At 43.6% G+C, this 15,941-nt stretch overlaps 1 protein-coding gene across 2 annotated transcripts in view; it reads left to right on the top strand.

Moving 5' to 3' along the window:
• SCN4A (sodium voltage-gated channel alpha subunit 4) overlaps positions 1–15,941 on the top strand; it is a 177,954-nt gene that overhangs the window by 144,536 nt on the left and 17,477 nt on the right. For both annotated transcript variants that reach the window (XM_068263066.1, XM_068263065.1), the window contains exons 18-24: positions 973–1,127; positions 2,315–2,488; positions 4,267–4,389; positions 8,037–8,315; positions 8,492–8,545; positions 10,668–10,805; positions 12,486–12,590. In XM_068263066.1, the coding sequence (XP_068119167.1) occupies positions 973–1,127; positions 2,315–2,488; positions 4,267–4,389; positions 8,037–8,315; positions 8,492–8,545; positions 10,668–10,805; positions 12,486–12,590 (1,028 nt within the window). The remainder of the gene's footprint in view (positions 1–972; positions 1,128–2,314; positions 2,489–4,266; positions 4,390–8,036; positions 8,316–8,491; positions 8,546–10,667; positions 10,806–12,485; positions 12,591–15,941) is intronic.

The following is a 15,941-nucleotide window of genomic DNA, read 5'->3' as shown; positions in this document are numbered from 1 at the left end:
TTCACTACAAAAATAAAATACTGAATGCAACGCATTGACTGATAAAATTAGTGAATGCTTCTGCACCGTTATTTCCTGTTTAACTGATTACACTAGTGTTTCTTATTACAGCACATTTGTTGTGTCATTGCCTACTTCTTACAAAAACGAGGCAAAATTCTGACCACTCCTGTTGCCAGATCCTTCATCCTATATGTCAAACAATAGTTCTTTATCAATTCTTTTAAAGATCTCGACTTAAAAGGAAACCAAGGTGAGAGACATATGGAAGCTGCCATATTTATTCCATTCAAACAATGCCAGTTGCCTGGCAGTCCAGCTTATCTTTCTGGTCAGTAGTGTCTGAATCATACACCTGAAACAAGCATGCAGCTAATCCAGTGAGACTTGAGTCAGAGACATCTGATCTGCTTGCTTGGAATCTGTGGCTAAATGTATTAGAGGCAGAGGATCAGCAGGACAGCCAGGCAATGTGCGTTATTTAAAAGGAAATAAATATGTCCGCCTCCATATGTCTCTCACCTCAGGTTTCCTTTAATCATACATGGGTCTGCATGGGTATAGAAGGGTTGGGGTTAGGATGAGGGAACACACCTTAGTGGTAGATAAGGGGTTAACGCCGCGGAGAAGATGGTCCCAGCCCCTTCTATCAATCAACCACCTCCAGACTGCGATCCACAGCTGCCAGGATAGCAAATGACCTTTCCTACCCCGGCAACCGCCACCTCAATCTACTTCCTATCAGGCCGCCACTACAAGTTGTGACTACTCGGAGGAGGAATAGTTTTTAACGCCAAGACCTCCAGACACAGGAACTTCATCCCGCAAGCCGTCTAACTCCTCAGCTCAGGCCCCACCATTACCCCGTTGAAATAGCCTTCACATCTGTGTGTGTGTATATCCAAGACTGAATTGGGTGAATACTTTCTAAGACGTATATGATGTCTATTTTTACATTTATTTTGTAAATAGCTTGTGTGAAAAGATGGCCGTGCCTCTATGTTGACATAAGAACTGAAAAAGGGAAAATCTGGTGGAACATTCGGAAAACCTGTTTCACGATTGCTGAGCACAATTGGTTTGAAACATTTATCATCTTCATGATCCTGCTCAGCAGTGGAGCCCTGGTAAATGCCAAACTGCATGTTACTGCTGTGCTTCCTAACACAGGAGACTCACAAACTGAAACCTAAGACACTAACTATGTTATTTAATTCAGAGGGCCAAAAACGAAAGCCGTAGTTCACACGCATTTTTAATGCATATCATAGAAATTATGAAAACATTTGCATGCTGTGTATACAGCAGTCTACCTGACTGCATCCATCAGTAAGTTCTGCCTAGCTTTGCAGCAAACTTTCCTCTCTCTTCTTCATTCATATAAGTCATATTGGTGTTGATTCACTAAAGAAAATAGCGCGAGTAACAGGAGGTATTTCCACAGTGTGCCTTAAATGTAATGGGCTGCACGCTATGCGCGCTATTCGCTGCATAGTAATCACAGGATTACACGCTATGCTGCGGTTAGTGCAGCATAGCGAACGCTAGTAACTTAAGCCTCCTTCCTGCAAACAAGTAGCGCTCCTCTCCTCCCACTCTTAGCCCTTTCGGGTCCAATCACTTCAAAGGTTGTGATCCCTGCAATCTGATTGGCTCAATAGGCTGCCTGTCACTTGACAAGCAGATGGTGTAGGTAAATGCTCATACTACATGGAGGTGGTGTGTACTAGGCTTAAACCTTTCCATAATATCTGCATCCTTGCTGTGTGTGTGTCTGTGCATGTGCAGTATACTAAAAGCAGTCATATTTGTCCACCTTTGACCAATTGGTTATCTCTCCAGTGTGCAGGACCTTAATATGTGGGCAATGCTATCTTTTGTGGGTGGTTTGGCACCAGTGATGGAAGCAGGTTGTTTCATTGCACGGCACTCAGCGTTGAGCGCAGAATCTAGGTACCGCCATAGTAGCAATGCTATAGTGCACTGTGCATGGGGTACATAAGGGCAATTCGGGATATGGCATTTGCTGGACCCTGAATTACATCTCCCTCCGAGTTGTGACGACTCGGAGGAGGAATAGTATTTAACGCCACCGGGGATTTGAGCAGCAGCAGGGTGACCCGTCATTTGGCTCAACCTGCGCCCAAACTCACCGGTGGCGTACTTATATGCACACCCAGTGATATTTATTGGCTCTCTATCATACTCCACTGTTAAACTTAACGGACAAACTTTTTAAGCCTCAAGTTTACCGTAGTTTACTGTTTAAAATGTGTTCCTACTTCAATGTACCCCCTCTCACTCTGACTTTTAGGCCTTTGAAGACGTCTACATTGAGCAGAGGAAAGTTATAAGGACTATCCTGGAGTATGCTGATAAGGTCTTCACTTATGTCTTTGTGATTGAGATGTTATTGAAGTGGACAGCCTATGGCTTCAAGATTTACTTCACTAATGCCTGGTGTTGGCTAGACTTCCTCATCGTTGATGTAAGTACATTTATACATAATGACAAGTTTAGGGGTTACTTATTGAAACTACCAGTGGGAATCGGACAACTTGATGCGACTGTTGAGAGGACAGTATAATTTTATTGGGCAGAACACGCATCTGGTTGCTGTCCAAATTTATCCCGGTATTGAGATTTCTCCCTATGATGAAAGGGATAGCTCTTTGTGGTCAGCACTGCAGCCACAGCTTCAGTCATCTCCCTGTCTCTGCTCAGTGTGTAATAATGAAGTTTAATGTCCTTAAAGGGGACCTGAGCTCCTGAACAGGACAGAAGAAAAACAGAGAAATGCACCCTGTATGTATTTAGAGAGTTTAGTCTAATTCCCTCTCATCGGGGACTAATCACAAGTTGTAATTTGATCTCTCCTCTGTGTTACCTGACTGCCACGGCAGATAAGCTCATTTGAAAGCACAGGATGTTAACAATATGTCCATAAAAGCAGAAAGTAGAAACTGCAGATTTATTTTAGGGTTTGTATCAGCTGTAACAAAGAAATGTTTTTTTTCTTAAAAGCTTACTATGCTGTTGCTTATCTTTTAGAGCAGCGAGGAAGTTCTGAGTTCAGGTCCGCTTTAAAAGGGGTCAAATGGCGTACGAGAGGAATCGGCGCAGGGGACTTGGGTGCAGGATACAGCAGTTATATGGCTGATCCTGCTGCAGCACAAGTCCCGGCCGTGTTAAATACTATTCCCCCTCCAGGCCGCCATGGATGGTGGGGAATGAAATAATCTGGCTTCCAGCAATTGCTGGAAGCCGAATTATTGTGTTTTAAAAGTAACTTCAGCTCTGTCTTCTGACGGTGCCAAAGTTACTCCCTGTGCTCCCGAGTCTCCTGCGCTGGATTCACTGGTCAAATGAAAAGAGGCACGCAAAGCGGTTTCTTATTGCCGGAAGTGCAAAGGGTTGAAAAGTACTAATGGATTTTATATAAAAACTGGAAAGAATGTGGGACTAGTTAAATGCCTTATTACAGACTGAGCTAGGAGGAGCTAAGCAGGGACAGCAATGCTGGCTAAGCAAGATGATGGGTGAGGTCAAGCGAGAACTGTTCACTAACTAGGGGATGTCCACTCTACTGAGAAGTTTTCAGTAAGGAAGGATTTCAGCAGGGAAGGGGGTGGGAGCTCTGATAAGAATAAAGAATTTCTGACCTATGGCTTTTAACAGAAAGTAGAGTATGTTTTATAAGGCATTTTATTTGCACAGAGGTCCACTTTAAAATAAAATTGAACAAAGAGCACTGTCCAGTTTATTAGGTAGACCTTGCTAGTTGCTAGTACTGTGTTGGACCTTCCTTTTGTCTTTATAATTGTTTTCGAAGTACAAATTTCACAAGGTGTTGGAAACATTTCTCAGAGATTTTGTTCCATGTTGTCGGCTGCACATCCATAATGCAAACTTCCCGTTCCACCACATCCCAAAAGATGATGCAGCAAGTGTCTAGCTATCTACACAATCTACACACGTAGATTCACACAAGCTAGCACGATGTACAGAGTAATCTATGCCACAGGGAAGAGAACATGTAACCTGGATCATCTCATCTCTCCAGGATGGATTCAGCCTTGATGTACAATGGTAGTATACAATGTCTTCACTGCACAGAAGGATGAAGGTTTTAAATGTTAATTTACGTTCAGAGAGGGGCTGTTGGCATTTAGGGCGATACAAATGTCAGTCCTAGAAGGTTAGCTTCATGTTGAGTACATGTATCAGTTTCAGATATGATGTGTAATTACTCGTGTATCTACACAGGTATCTTTGATAAGTTTAACTGCCAACTGGATGGGTTACTCTGAACTTGGAGCCATCAAGTCACTGAGAACGCTGAGAGCACTGCGACCTCTCAGAGCATTATCAAGGTTTGAAGGCATGAGGGTGAGTATTTCTATACCATACATTATTTACATCATGGTTCTGGCATAGCTGAGCACATAGGATTAAAGTGTCAGTTGTTCCACTTTTATCTGTGTGCACTTTTATCTGTGGATTCCGGTAGTAACGTTTACTATCAGAGAGCGATCTCCGGGTCTCCCTTTATCACAGGTGCGACTACCTGTATAGAACAGTGCTGGATATGGAGACAGAAAGGAGAAAAAGCGTACACTGTGATACTAGTAGGTGAGGGCTCTAGGCCCTATAGGAAAGGTCTCACCTGGTTGTCGAGGCTGGAAAAACCTATATAGGTTTGCCAGCTGTCACGCTTGTGTCCCTCTTATGCCGGGAACCTGGCTTGCATGGATATCCTCATGGTCTTGGATGGTGATCCGGTCGGGATTCCACGGTGGTTATTTGGGACACGCTGCGGTGGGCGTGTAAACGGTTTTCTGCGCTCGGCCGGTACGAGTCTGATTCCCCGGCTATAAGTGTAGTAGGAGATAAAAACAGCTAGCAAAGCACGGTTGTGTTAGCCGCAATGCTATGCAAAGGCGGTGTTTGAAATCTTGATTGCAACGCATTTTCCAGGGGAGCACCCCTGCTTTATCAAGCATAAATGAATGTAACAGTTAAGACAAACATATATACAGTGTTTGAAACTTCCCTTTTTTTTTTCTTTGGCCTCTATGAGGCCCTCTCTCCCTCCTCCCTCCCCTTCCCTCCTCCCCTCCGGTGCTTGATTTGGAACAGGACGGTGATCCGTCCTGTTCCACCACTCATAGGCATCAGCCTATGAGAGGACGGCGCTCCCCGGCCAATCAGAGGCTGGCGATCGCCGATCTCGTACAGTGCTGCCAGGGACCACAGCGCTGTACAGTTGTAAACAAAGGGGATTTCTTTCCCCTTACGTTTACAAGCAGCCTGCTAGCCACGATCGTCGGCTAGCAGGCTATTCACGGAACTCTACTCCGTGAAGCGGCAGGGAACGATCGTGCATGCGCGCTGCCGTTTCCTGGAAAACTGCAGCTCCAGGACTTGACGCCAATTGGCCTTAGGCGGTCCTGGGGCTGCCACCACGGTCACGCCCACTGGCGTGAGGCGGTCCTTAAGTAGTTAATGACCTAGTGGAAACAAGATTTTAGCAATGTTTGCAATTTTTTTGTAAACTCAAAAATAACTCAAGGTTTACTCAGCAATTGGATGAAACACCTTGTAATATTATTAGGAAGGTAGCAGCCATACATCAGAAGATTATGGGCAGATGCGACAAAGAGACAAATTATCTCTAATGGAATCTGTTTAGAGAGAGATCTGCATCTTTGTCGAAGCTGCCCATATGCTGCAGGCTGATTCCCATCCGATTTCAGCATGAAATCTCCAAGGAATCGGGCTGAGCCCGTCGAGTCCGCCCTGCCGCCCCCCCTAATGTATAAATGTGTCCCCCATGAGTGCATTTATACATTACCTGTCCTGTGTCAGCCTTCAGCCTTGGTGTCCGTCCGTATCCGAGTGGCTCTTTTATCAGCTGCATACATGCCGGTGGCAGCGCATAGCGTGTGACTTCACCCTGTATGCACCAGTGGCGTGTACAGAGTTGACAGAAGAGCCGTCCGGAGGTTCCAGAGACAGATGTGTATAAATGCACACGGAGGGGAAGGGGGGTATTTATACATTAATTGGGCAGTGGTGGGGGTTTCGTCGTTTCGAGGGCTCCTTCCGAAATCGGCCGCCGCACACCTGATCAACCAACTTCGGCCCGACATCTTGCATCAGACGCAATAGATTAACGAGACAAATTTCAGCACAAAATTGGTCGCTTTGACAACCGGGCCTGCACCAGGCGGCGCCGATTTTAATACAATTCGATAATAATAATCAGAATGGTTGGTCGATTGACCCCCAAAGTCGACAGATGTATGGACACCTTAAGACGAGTAAGTTTGTTTGGCGTTTTTCTTGTATTAATCTCTGTAGATGCTCTTAAGTTCCATTAGGGTTGAAAGAAACAAACAACCTATAGTATGTGCTTCAGTACTATCCTTTCTGTAAAACCTTGTATACAAATGAGGACTGTTGTCACACGCCCCCTAGTGGCCGGACCGCACAATGGATTCTAATCGGTTTCAGCACGCAGACTATGCAATCTGTGGTCGCAATCGGTGCGCTGGAATTTTGGCAGCAGACAGACTAGAAGAGAGCTTGTGAGTTACAGTAATACAAATTACACACTATTATAGGGTATAACTGCCACCACTCCTACAGAAGGGTAGGAGACCTAACTACACTGATACTAATACCTGCAAATAAAATGGTTAAACACACTCTATTTTATCTAGCTTTCAACAGTAGTAGCGACTCTTCAAAAGCTTGAATTTGGTTTGTGCGGCTGAATAGCAGGGGTAGCTGAACAAATAAATGACTTTTTAGAAGTCTTTTATTATAAATGCAATATAAATAATATATATATTTAGAAAATCATTAAAATCAACAATTATAGAGACAATAATAGCACAGTATGAAAATAAAAAGGGAAGAAAATACGTATACTTAAGGTCTGGTGAAAATATGTCCTTTCTGGGAAAAATCCCAAATATCAAACAAAAATGGCCGCTACTTGTCCTCAAGCAGCAGCATGCTCCCATGAAGATGGAATTCGGAGGACTTTGGATGGAGTCCCTGGCAAGTTCTTTTGAATGACCCACATTTTTGGGTTGGGTCTCCCGTTCAGCCCAAGGGCTGGACAGAGTGTGGTTTACCTCCTGGGTGGGTTTCTTGTGCCCACCAAATATGACATTTTTAATATCTCTGCTTACGCTTCCTGCACACACATAACAGTCACGGATTCATATTCCTCAGAATATAACAGTTCATATGACATCAAACTTGGCTGCCATATTACGTTTAGTTTCTGAGAGGTTTAATACTTTGTCATGGCTTACCCCTGGCCTCCAAGACTGGTATCAAAATCTCCATCAAAACATCATGAATCCAATGATATAACTCCCATAATCGTCCTGGGCACGGTATTCCTTAAACAGGCTAAAAATCATATACTCCATGTATTTCTAAGGCTGGCTACACGGCTCCGCTGTGTCTAAGCCCTGCTGTGTGTATTGCTCAGTTCTGCTGGAATCCCAATGGTATCCTTCAAATGGCCGGTTCACACTTAACTGTGATCTGCCTGTGAGAAGAAACCCTTTGTTCTTTGCTAATTAAACAAACCTTGGGACAGTCAGAGACAAAAGGGGCTTCATGAAAAGAGTTCCTCTAGCAGCTATGACAGCCAGAGACCCCAGGCTGACTGCCTGCTGTACCTAACATAAGATTTTGATCTTGGTTGGTAATGACAATCGGTGCAGGAAACCGATTGCGATTGAATTTTCTTTTTTCACGGCTCTTCCGTGACAACTGTCACTTCATGTTACATGACACTCCTGGGTTTCCTCCTACAAGCCAGATAGCATGACTATTCATACATCGTCTGTAAAGGACCCCAGTGTGAATGGGCCCTCATAGTAAGCAATGATAGGCCAGCAACTGTGTAACATAGAAAGGTCCAAAGCAAATTCACAGTTATACTAAAAACCCTATTTTATTGACTGTTTGGTTAGCTTAAAGCTAGTTTGTAAACTTGTCTTTGTTTTAAGGTGGTGGTAAACGCGCTGCTGGGCGCCATCCCCTCCATCATGAACGTGCTGCTGGTTTGTCTGATCTTCTGGCTCATTTTTAGCATCATGGGCGTCAACCTGTTCGCTGGGAAATACTATCGATGTATCAACACCACAACATCAGAATTATTTGATCTTTCCATTGTTAATAATCGCTCAGACTGCTTTGCTCTAAATCACACGGAGGAAGTGCGATGGGTTAACGTCAAAGTTAATTTCGATAATGTGGGCCTTGGATACCTGTCCCTGTTGCAAGTGGTAAGAAATCATTGTGCTTACTCTGCAATTATTTATATGTGCAGTGTGAGTAGTATATTCTTTGTGTCATTACTGGTGCGGTATAGAGGGTTTGGCCCTCGGCAAAAGTCTGCTCAAACACTAACTCCTCTATGAAGTTTAGTATCAAATGATATTGGCTCTTTCTCTCTGCATAGGCAACCTTCAAAGGCTGGATGGATATCATGTATGCGGCAGTGGACTCTAGAAATGTGAGTTAATGCAGATGTTATTTAGAGAACAGTTATTTTATGGACAAGTTCACTATATCATTTTTGCTAATTACTAACGAATATAAAGTTATTTTATGTAAAGTTACAGGCTTTAATCCGTCTCTGGTTGTAGTCATGCAGCTCTTGAGCAAAGGGTGCTCTTTATAAAGATAGGTTACTTTTTACATGTGCAACCTAGCTGAGAGATTAAAGTGAACCTGAGATGGAATTTGTGGACCTATTTACACTTACCTGGGGCTTCCTACAGCCCCATGAGGTGCTTGGGGGTCCCTCGCCGTTCTCTTGGAAATCATCCCGGTAATCAGGCCAGCTGTGCTCTTCTGCACATGTGTGGCTCAGCCGCATGTGCACCCCCACAGACTGGGGGCATCCTGCGACTGTGTGAGAACATAACTGCGGGCACAAGGCGTTCACAGTTATGTCTAGATGAATGTCGGGGGACAGCTGGTGATGCCTCCACAGATGAGGAGAGGAAACTCTACATCCTACCAGCATGAGCGGGCTGAGGCGGCGGGCCATGCCCTGGGACAGGTCGTATGCATACAGGCGGACGGGGTGACCTGTATGTGTACGACCTGTCCTGGGGCATGGCCCGCCACCTCAGCGCGCTCATGCTGGTAGGATGTAGAGTTTTCTCTCCTCATCTGTGGAGGTGAAATCCTAAATGTGGTCGGAGAGTCTCTGGAAGTGGACAGTCCTCACAGGCAAGCAGCTGGAATAAATCTGGCACACATCTATTATAGCATTTGATGAGGAATTCTTCTACGGTGGAGGTGGCATCACAAGCTGTCCCTCGACATTCATCTAGACATCCCTGCCGCTGGCCACAGCGACGAAAGTCGGAGAGGGAAGAAGGGAATCCTCACTGCCCAGATCTTGGGCGATATGCTTTATAAGCATTTACCTCTTGTAATTGCAATCTTTTATCCTTTTTATTTGTAATAAAACGTTAATGCTCCATAGAGCGCTCCTGTTTTATCTTGTTTTCCAGTTTCACTAGTCTTATGAGTAGTGGAGCTTGCTGATTGGTGACATTTACTGGAGCATTATCTCCTGGATCCTAAGCTCTGTTGGAGCGCTATTATTGTTTTTGAAGTTGTTCACAGTTATGTTCTTGCACTGCCATCTTATATTCTGTGTGAGGTGTTTCCTCTTTTGTCAGCTCAGCCTGCCTATCTAGCTCAAGTCTTCTGAAACTTCTAACATGCATGGTGTGTTAACCAGGGAGGGACCATGCAAATGTGTACTTGTAGACTCTTCCTGAGCCAGACTGCATTAATAGCCTTCTAGTTGGCTAGAAAAGCTGTAAAGTGCATGCTTAAGTAATGGAACTGCTGTAATAACCATAAAACTCACAAGACTGCTGCAACATCTCAGTTCGCCAACCTTCATCATTACAGGCAGGCTTAGTAATGGCCCATACTCACGGGCTACTTTTCTAGCCTGTCGCTAGCACACGGGAGCGTGTGAGCGACAGTTCGGCGACAGCTGGTCGCCAGGTCCCTCCACATACACCAGCGGAAGTGGGACTAGGGATGCGACGGAAGTCGCCGACATTCCTCCCCCCTGCCGGAAACTCAATGCTCCAGCTATTAGGTTGCTGCCGCTAGTCCGCATACACACGCGGACTAGCGACAGTTGCTGCGAGGTTGCGTCGGCAACTGTCGCCATGCGATTGACCGCCGCCAATCGCCTGGCAACAGCAGCGACGAGCGACGGTTTGGGGTGCGCTCCTCATACTCACAGGCGACCTGTCGCCACAACACGCGCGCGCCACGTGGTTGCGACAACAATTGTAGCCCGTGAGTATGGGCCATTAGTCAAGTGTAAGAAGTTTTCAACAAGGATTGGAGTCTGGAAGGCTGACTAGCTGTAAACTTACTCTTATCCTTATAAGTTAGCCAATAAATGGTATCATCCTAATTCAAAGCTTCTTGCTCTTACAGATGCCCAGCATGGTACAATACTCTACTGCTACTACTAAGTCAGGTTTAGTTTGCAGACTACAGCTCCCTGCACTGTAATTGTGTAAATATACAGTAATACTCTTTTTAAATGTATTTATTGTAGGATGTTAATTTAAGATTTTATATTTTTACAGATTGAGGAACAGCCAAAGTATGAAATAAACCTATACATGTATTTGTACTTCGTTATCTTCATCATTTTTGGAGCATTCTTTACTCTAAACCTATTTATTGGTGTCATCATTGACAACTTCAACCAACAAAAGAAAAAGATAAGTATTGGATAGGTTTGGATGTTGTACCTATGGGCAGCAACACCCCTTTCTCTTGTGCTGCCTGCCTCGGGCATTTACCCCCTCTACCATGTGCTTTCCTTCCTACCTAGTAAAATGTTGGGCAAAACAGAAGTTTGCCTTCTTAAAACAGAAGGTATTTGCCATAATTCAGGTTGGAGTGAGCATATGATGTCTCCCACAATGCATCACTGCTTAACCACTTCAGCCTGCAGTCGTTTTCACTTTATGCATCCGAGCAATGTTCACCTCCCATTCATTAGCCTATAACTTTATCACTACTTATCACAATGAACTGATCTATGTCTCGTTTTTTCCGCCACCAATTAGGCTTTCTTTGGGGGGGTACACTTTGCTAAGAGCCACTTTACTGTAAATGCATTTTACCAGGAAGAATAAGGAAAAAACAGAAAAAATGCATTATTTCTCAGTTTTCGGCCATTATAGTTTTAAAATAATACATGCCTCCACAATTAAAACTCACGTATTGTATGTGCCCATTTCTCCCGGTTATTACACCGTTTAAATTATGTCCCTATCACAATGTATGGCGACAAGATTTTACTTGGAAATAAAAGTGCATTTTTTCCGTTTTGCATCCATCACTATTTACAAGCTTATAATTGAAAAAAAATAGAAAGATTTCATGTTTACATAGATATTTAAAAAGTTTAGACCCTTAGGTAAATATTTGTGTTTTTTTTTTAATTGTAATGTTTTTAGTTTTTTTTATTATTCAACATTTTATGTGGGTATTTTTGGGAGGGTGGGATGCAAATCAATTTTTTTTTTACATATTGGTCTATTTTTTTATTTTTATTTTTTGCATTTTCATGCAGTTGGCTTTTTGGCCACAAGATGGCAGCCATGAGTTTGTTTACAATGACGTCACTCTAAGCATAACATGGACGCTTAGAGTGACGTCGGGGGAAACAGGAACAGAAAAACCTCAGCTTCCGTGATCGTGATGACGTCATCGATGTCGTGACGTCAACGGGAGTCCCGATGCACCCCTCAGCGCGGCCAGGCTGCGCAAAGGGTCTATGGGGTGGCGGCTCGGCACAGCGGGTAGCGGTGAATCGGCGCGGAGCGGCGGCAATTGGAAAACATACGCAGCTAGCAAAGTGCTAGCTGCGTGTACCAAAAAAAATTATGCGAATCGGCCCAGCAGGGCCTGAGAAATCCTCCTGCGCGCATAGCCCGACCTGAGGGCGGGCTTTCCGCCAGGGAGGTTAATATGCAAATCATCCTTTGTTGTCCCTGTAAGCTAAAGACCCCTCCAGATCCGCTGGAATGCAATGATGCGTCAGCTTGTTAATTGTACAGAGCCACACTAATCCAACATGCATACAGACTGTTTCAGATTTTTGATCCTCATCAGTGCATGGCATGGATTAATGTAGCTCTATGGAGTAGGACTTGAAACACCCATAGTTACAGATTATCCAGCAAGCTATGTTGAACCAGAACTCCTGGAAGGGTTATTCACTAGGAGCTTGCTCGGTAGTCTAACTGGTTAGTATCATTACAGTGCTTTTTTGCCTGCAAGGTCTCACAGAATTCAAAAGAAGAAATGAAATGAGCTGTACTGGACATTCTCTTATTGCAACAATATAAAATTAGAAAACTGCAAATAACAAGCTGCATTTTCTCTTATACTTTGGAGGTAAAGATATATTCATGACAGAAGAACAGAAAAAATACTACAATGCTATGAAAAAATTGGGGTCAAAGAAGCCGGTGAAGCCAATTCCTAGACCAGAGGTAGGTGATCTCATTATCACACTATTATGTAGAAAGAACAGAGGCGCCAGCAGGATGAAATCAGGTAATAAAACGTTTAAAAGTGCTTTGGAGGCAGCGGTGGACTTAACTCCTGTAAGCAGACACTATAAACTGTCAGTTCAAATCTAAATACATTTTATTGGCATACTCCAAGGGGGTCGCAACGCGCTTCACAGGTGTAAACCTGCTTCCTCAGGCAATATAACATAGGAGCATACAACTAGGGACAAAGGTAAAAGTAGGTGTGCATCAGAACCAAATCACTGTATAAAGATATAGTAAATAATATAGTAAATAAACATAGGCGTGCCATATTAGTGTATTGTGTAATGTAGTAGATCTATCTATCTACTACATTACACAATACACTAATATGGCACGCCTATGTTTATTTACTATATTATTTACTATATCTTTATACAGTGATTTGGTTCTGATGCACACCTACTTTTACCTTTGTCCCTAGTTGTATGCTCCTATGTTATATTGCCTGAGGAAGCAGGTTTACACCTGTGAAACGCATTGCGACCCCCTTGGAGTATGCCAATAACATTTATTTAGATTTGAACTGACAGTTTATAGTGTCTGCTTTCAGGAGGTAAGTCCACTGCTGCCTCCAAAGCACTTTTAAACGTTTTATTACCTGATTTTATCCTGCTGGCGCCTCTGTTCTTTCTACATAATATTAATTATCCACCCTTGGTGGAAGGGGATACACCTTTTTTCCTGTCTACAGAGAGCAACTCCTTATTCCTTAGTGGGGACAGGATAATCTCCTCACCTGCCTATACAGTGGTTGTCTGGAGGTAACCCTGTCTTGTGAGTATATATACAGGATCTTCTCAAAAAATTAGCATATTGTGATAAAGTTCATTATTTTCTGTAATGTACTGATAAACATTAGACTTTCATATGTTTTAGATTCAACTACACACAACTGAAGTAGTTCAAGCCTTTTATTGTTTTAATATTGATGATTTTGGCATACAGCTCATGAAAATCCAAAATTCTTATCTCAAAAAATTAGCATATTTCATCCGACCAATAAAAGAAAAGTGTTTTAAAAACAAAAAAAGTCAACCTTCAAATAATTATGTTCAGTTATGCACTCAATACTTGGTCGGGAACCCTTTTGCAGAAATGACTGCTTCAATGCGGCGTGGCATGGAGGCAATCAGCCTGTGGCACTGCTCAGGTGTTATGGAGGCCCAGGATGCTTCGATAGCGGCCTTAAGCTCATCCAGAGTGTTGGGTCTTGCGTCTCTCAACTTTCTCTTCACAATATCCCACAGATTCTCTATGGAGTTCAGGTCAGGAGAGTTGGCAGGCCAATTGAGCACAGTAATACCATGGTCAGTAAACCATTTACCAGTGGTTTTAGCTCTGTGAGCAGGTGCCAGGTCGTACTGAAAAATGAAATCTTCATCTCCATAAAGCTTTTCAGCAGATGGAAGCATGAAGTGCTCCAAAATCTCCTGATAGCTAGCTGCATTGACCCTGCCCTTGATAAAACACAGTGGACCAACACCAGCAGCTGACATGGCACACCAGACCATCACTGACTGTGGGTACTTGACACTGGACTTCAGGCATTTTGGCATTTCCCTCTCCCCAGTCTTCCTCCAGACTCTGGCACCTTGATTTCCGAATGACATGTAAAAGTTGCTTTCATCTGAAAAAAGTACTTTGGACCACTGATCAACAGTTCAGTGCTGCTTCTCTGTAGCCCAGGTCAGGCGCTTCTGCCGCTGTTTCTGGTTCAAAAGTGGGTTCATGCTTCCATCTGCTGAAAAACTTTATGGAGATAAAGATTTCATTTTTCAGCACGACCTGGCACCTGCTCACAGTGCCAAAACCACTGGTAAATGGTTTACTGACCATGGTATTACTGTGCTCAATTGGCCTGCCAACTCTCCTGACCTGAACCCCATAGAGAATCTGTGGGATATTGTGAGGAGAAAGTTGAGAGACGCAAGACCCAACACTCTGGATGAGCTTAAGGCCGCTATCGAAGCATCCTGGGCCTCCATAACACCTGAGCAGTGCCACAGGCTGATTGCCTCCATGCCACGCCGCATTGAAGCAGTGATTTCTGCAAAAGGGTTCCCGACCAAGTATTGAGTGCATAACTGAACATAATTATTTGAAGGTTGACTTTTTTTGTTTTAAAAATACTTTTCTTTTATTGGTCGGATGAAATATGCAAATTTTTTGAGATAGGAAATTTGGGTTTTCATGAGCTGTATGCCAAAATCATCAATATTAAAACAATAAAAGGCTTGAACTACTTCAGTTGTGTGTATTTGAATCTAAAATATATGAAAGTCTAATGTTTATCAGTACATTACAGAAAATAATGAACTTTATCACAATATGCTAATTTTTTGAGAAGATCCTGTATTGTACTCTTTACATATATCCATTTTTGCAGTACTTACTACACTATATTGGACTCTCGGTTTCCCTCTTCTGTATTCATTATCACACTGTTCCATTGTATGGACATACCCATAACTCCTAGTGGTCCATGGTCATGTTCCCAGGACAGTGAGGTAGAATGGGAATCTGGTCACTAGAGATGGGCAATAAGATGCTAATAACTGGATGCAAATGCAACTTTTTCACATTTAAATTCTCTTCTGCACGCTACAGTTCCGCACTTCCCTCCTCCAGAGCTCCTCCCCCAGCCTTGCAGCCTATGCAGTGAGGGCGCAGGAAGTGTTCATATTTATTTCCGGACACTGGATTGGCTTCTCCTCTCCCTCCACTGGGCAACCGATGTAATGCCTACATCCTGTTCTGGGTCCGGATCACATGATATGACATGTGATTGGGATACAGAGGATGGTGTCGGTGGTGGAAGAGGGGTGATGGAGGAGACACTTCCACTATCCCTTTTTTTTCCCCACAGAGCGGCGCTGCAACACTGACACCATCCTCTGGGTCCTGATCACATGTCATATCATGTGATCCAGACACGTAACAGGATATCGGTATTACAGTGGTCATTTGGTGGAAGGAGGGGAGAGCCGATCCAGTGTTCAGAACAGGTAAATCTAAATGCTCCCACTCTACATAAGCTGCATTAGGCAATCCTTGACAGCCCTGCCCAGTTATCTGACACTAGATATCTCAGGTGGGGCTGTTAAAAGGTTAAAGCAGCTTGGAATTAGGCCACTCCAATGTACTTCCTGTTGTCTGACAGGTACAATTGCAATTATATAACGTACACATATAGTATTAGACTTTTTCTTTGTACTGTGGTGGTTGTGACCACATCTGGCCTTGTTTTTTCTTACTAGATTTTTTTGTCAGGCAGACATGCACAGG

Source organism: Hyperolius riggenbachi, chromosome 12, assembly GCF_040937935.1.
Source record: "Hyperolius riggenbachi isolate aHypRig1 chromosome 12, aHypRig1.pri, whole genome shotgun sequence".
Classification (NCBI taxonomy): Eukaryota; Metazoa; Chordata; class Amphibia; order Anura; family Hyperoliidae; genus Hyperolius; species Hyperolius riggenbachi.
This window is presented reverse-complemented; position numbering and strand designations above follow the sequence as displayed.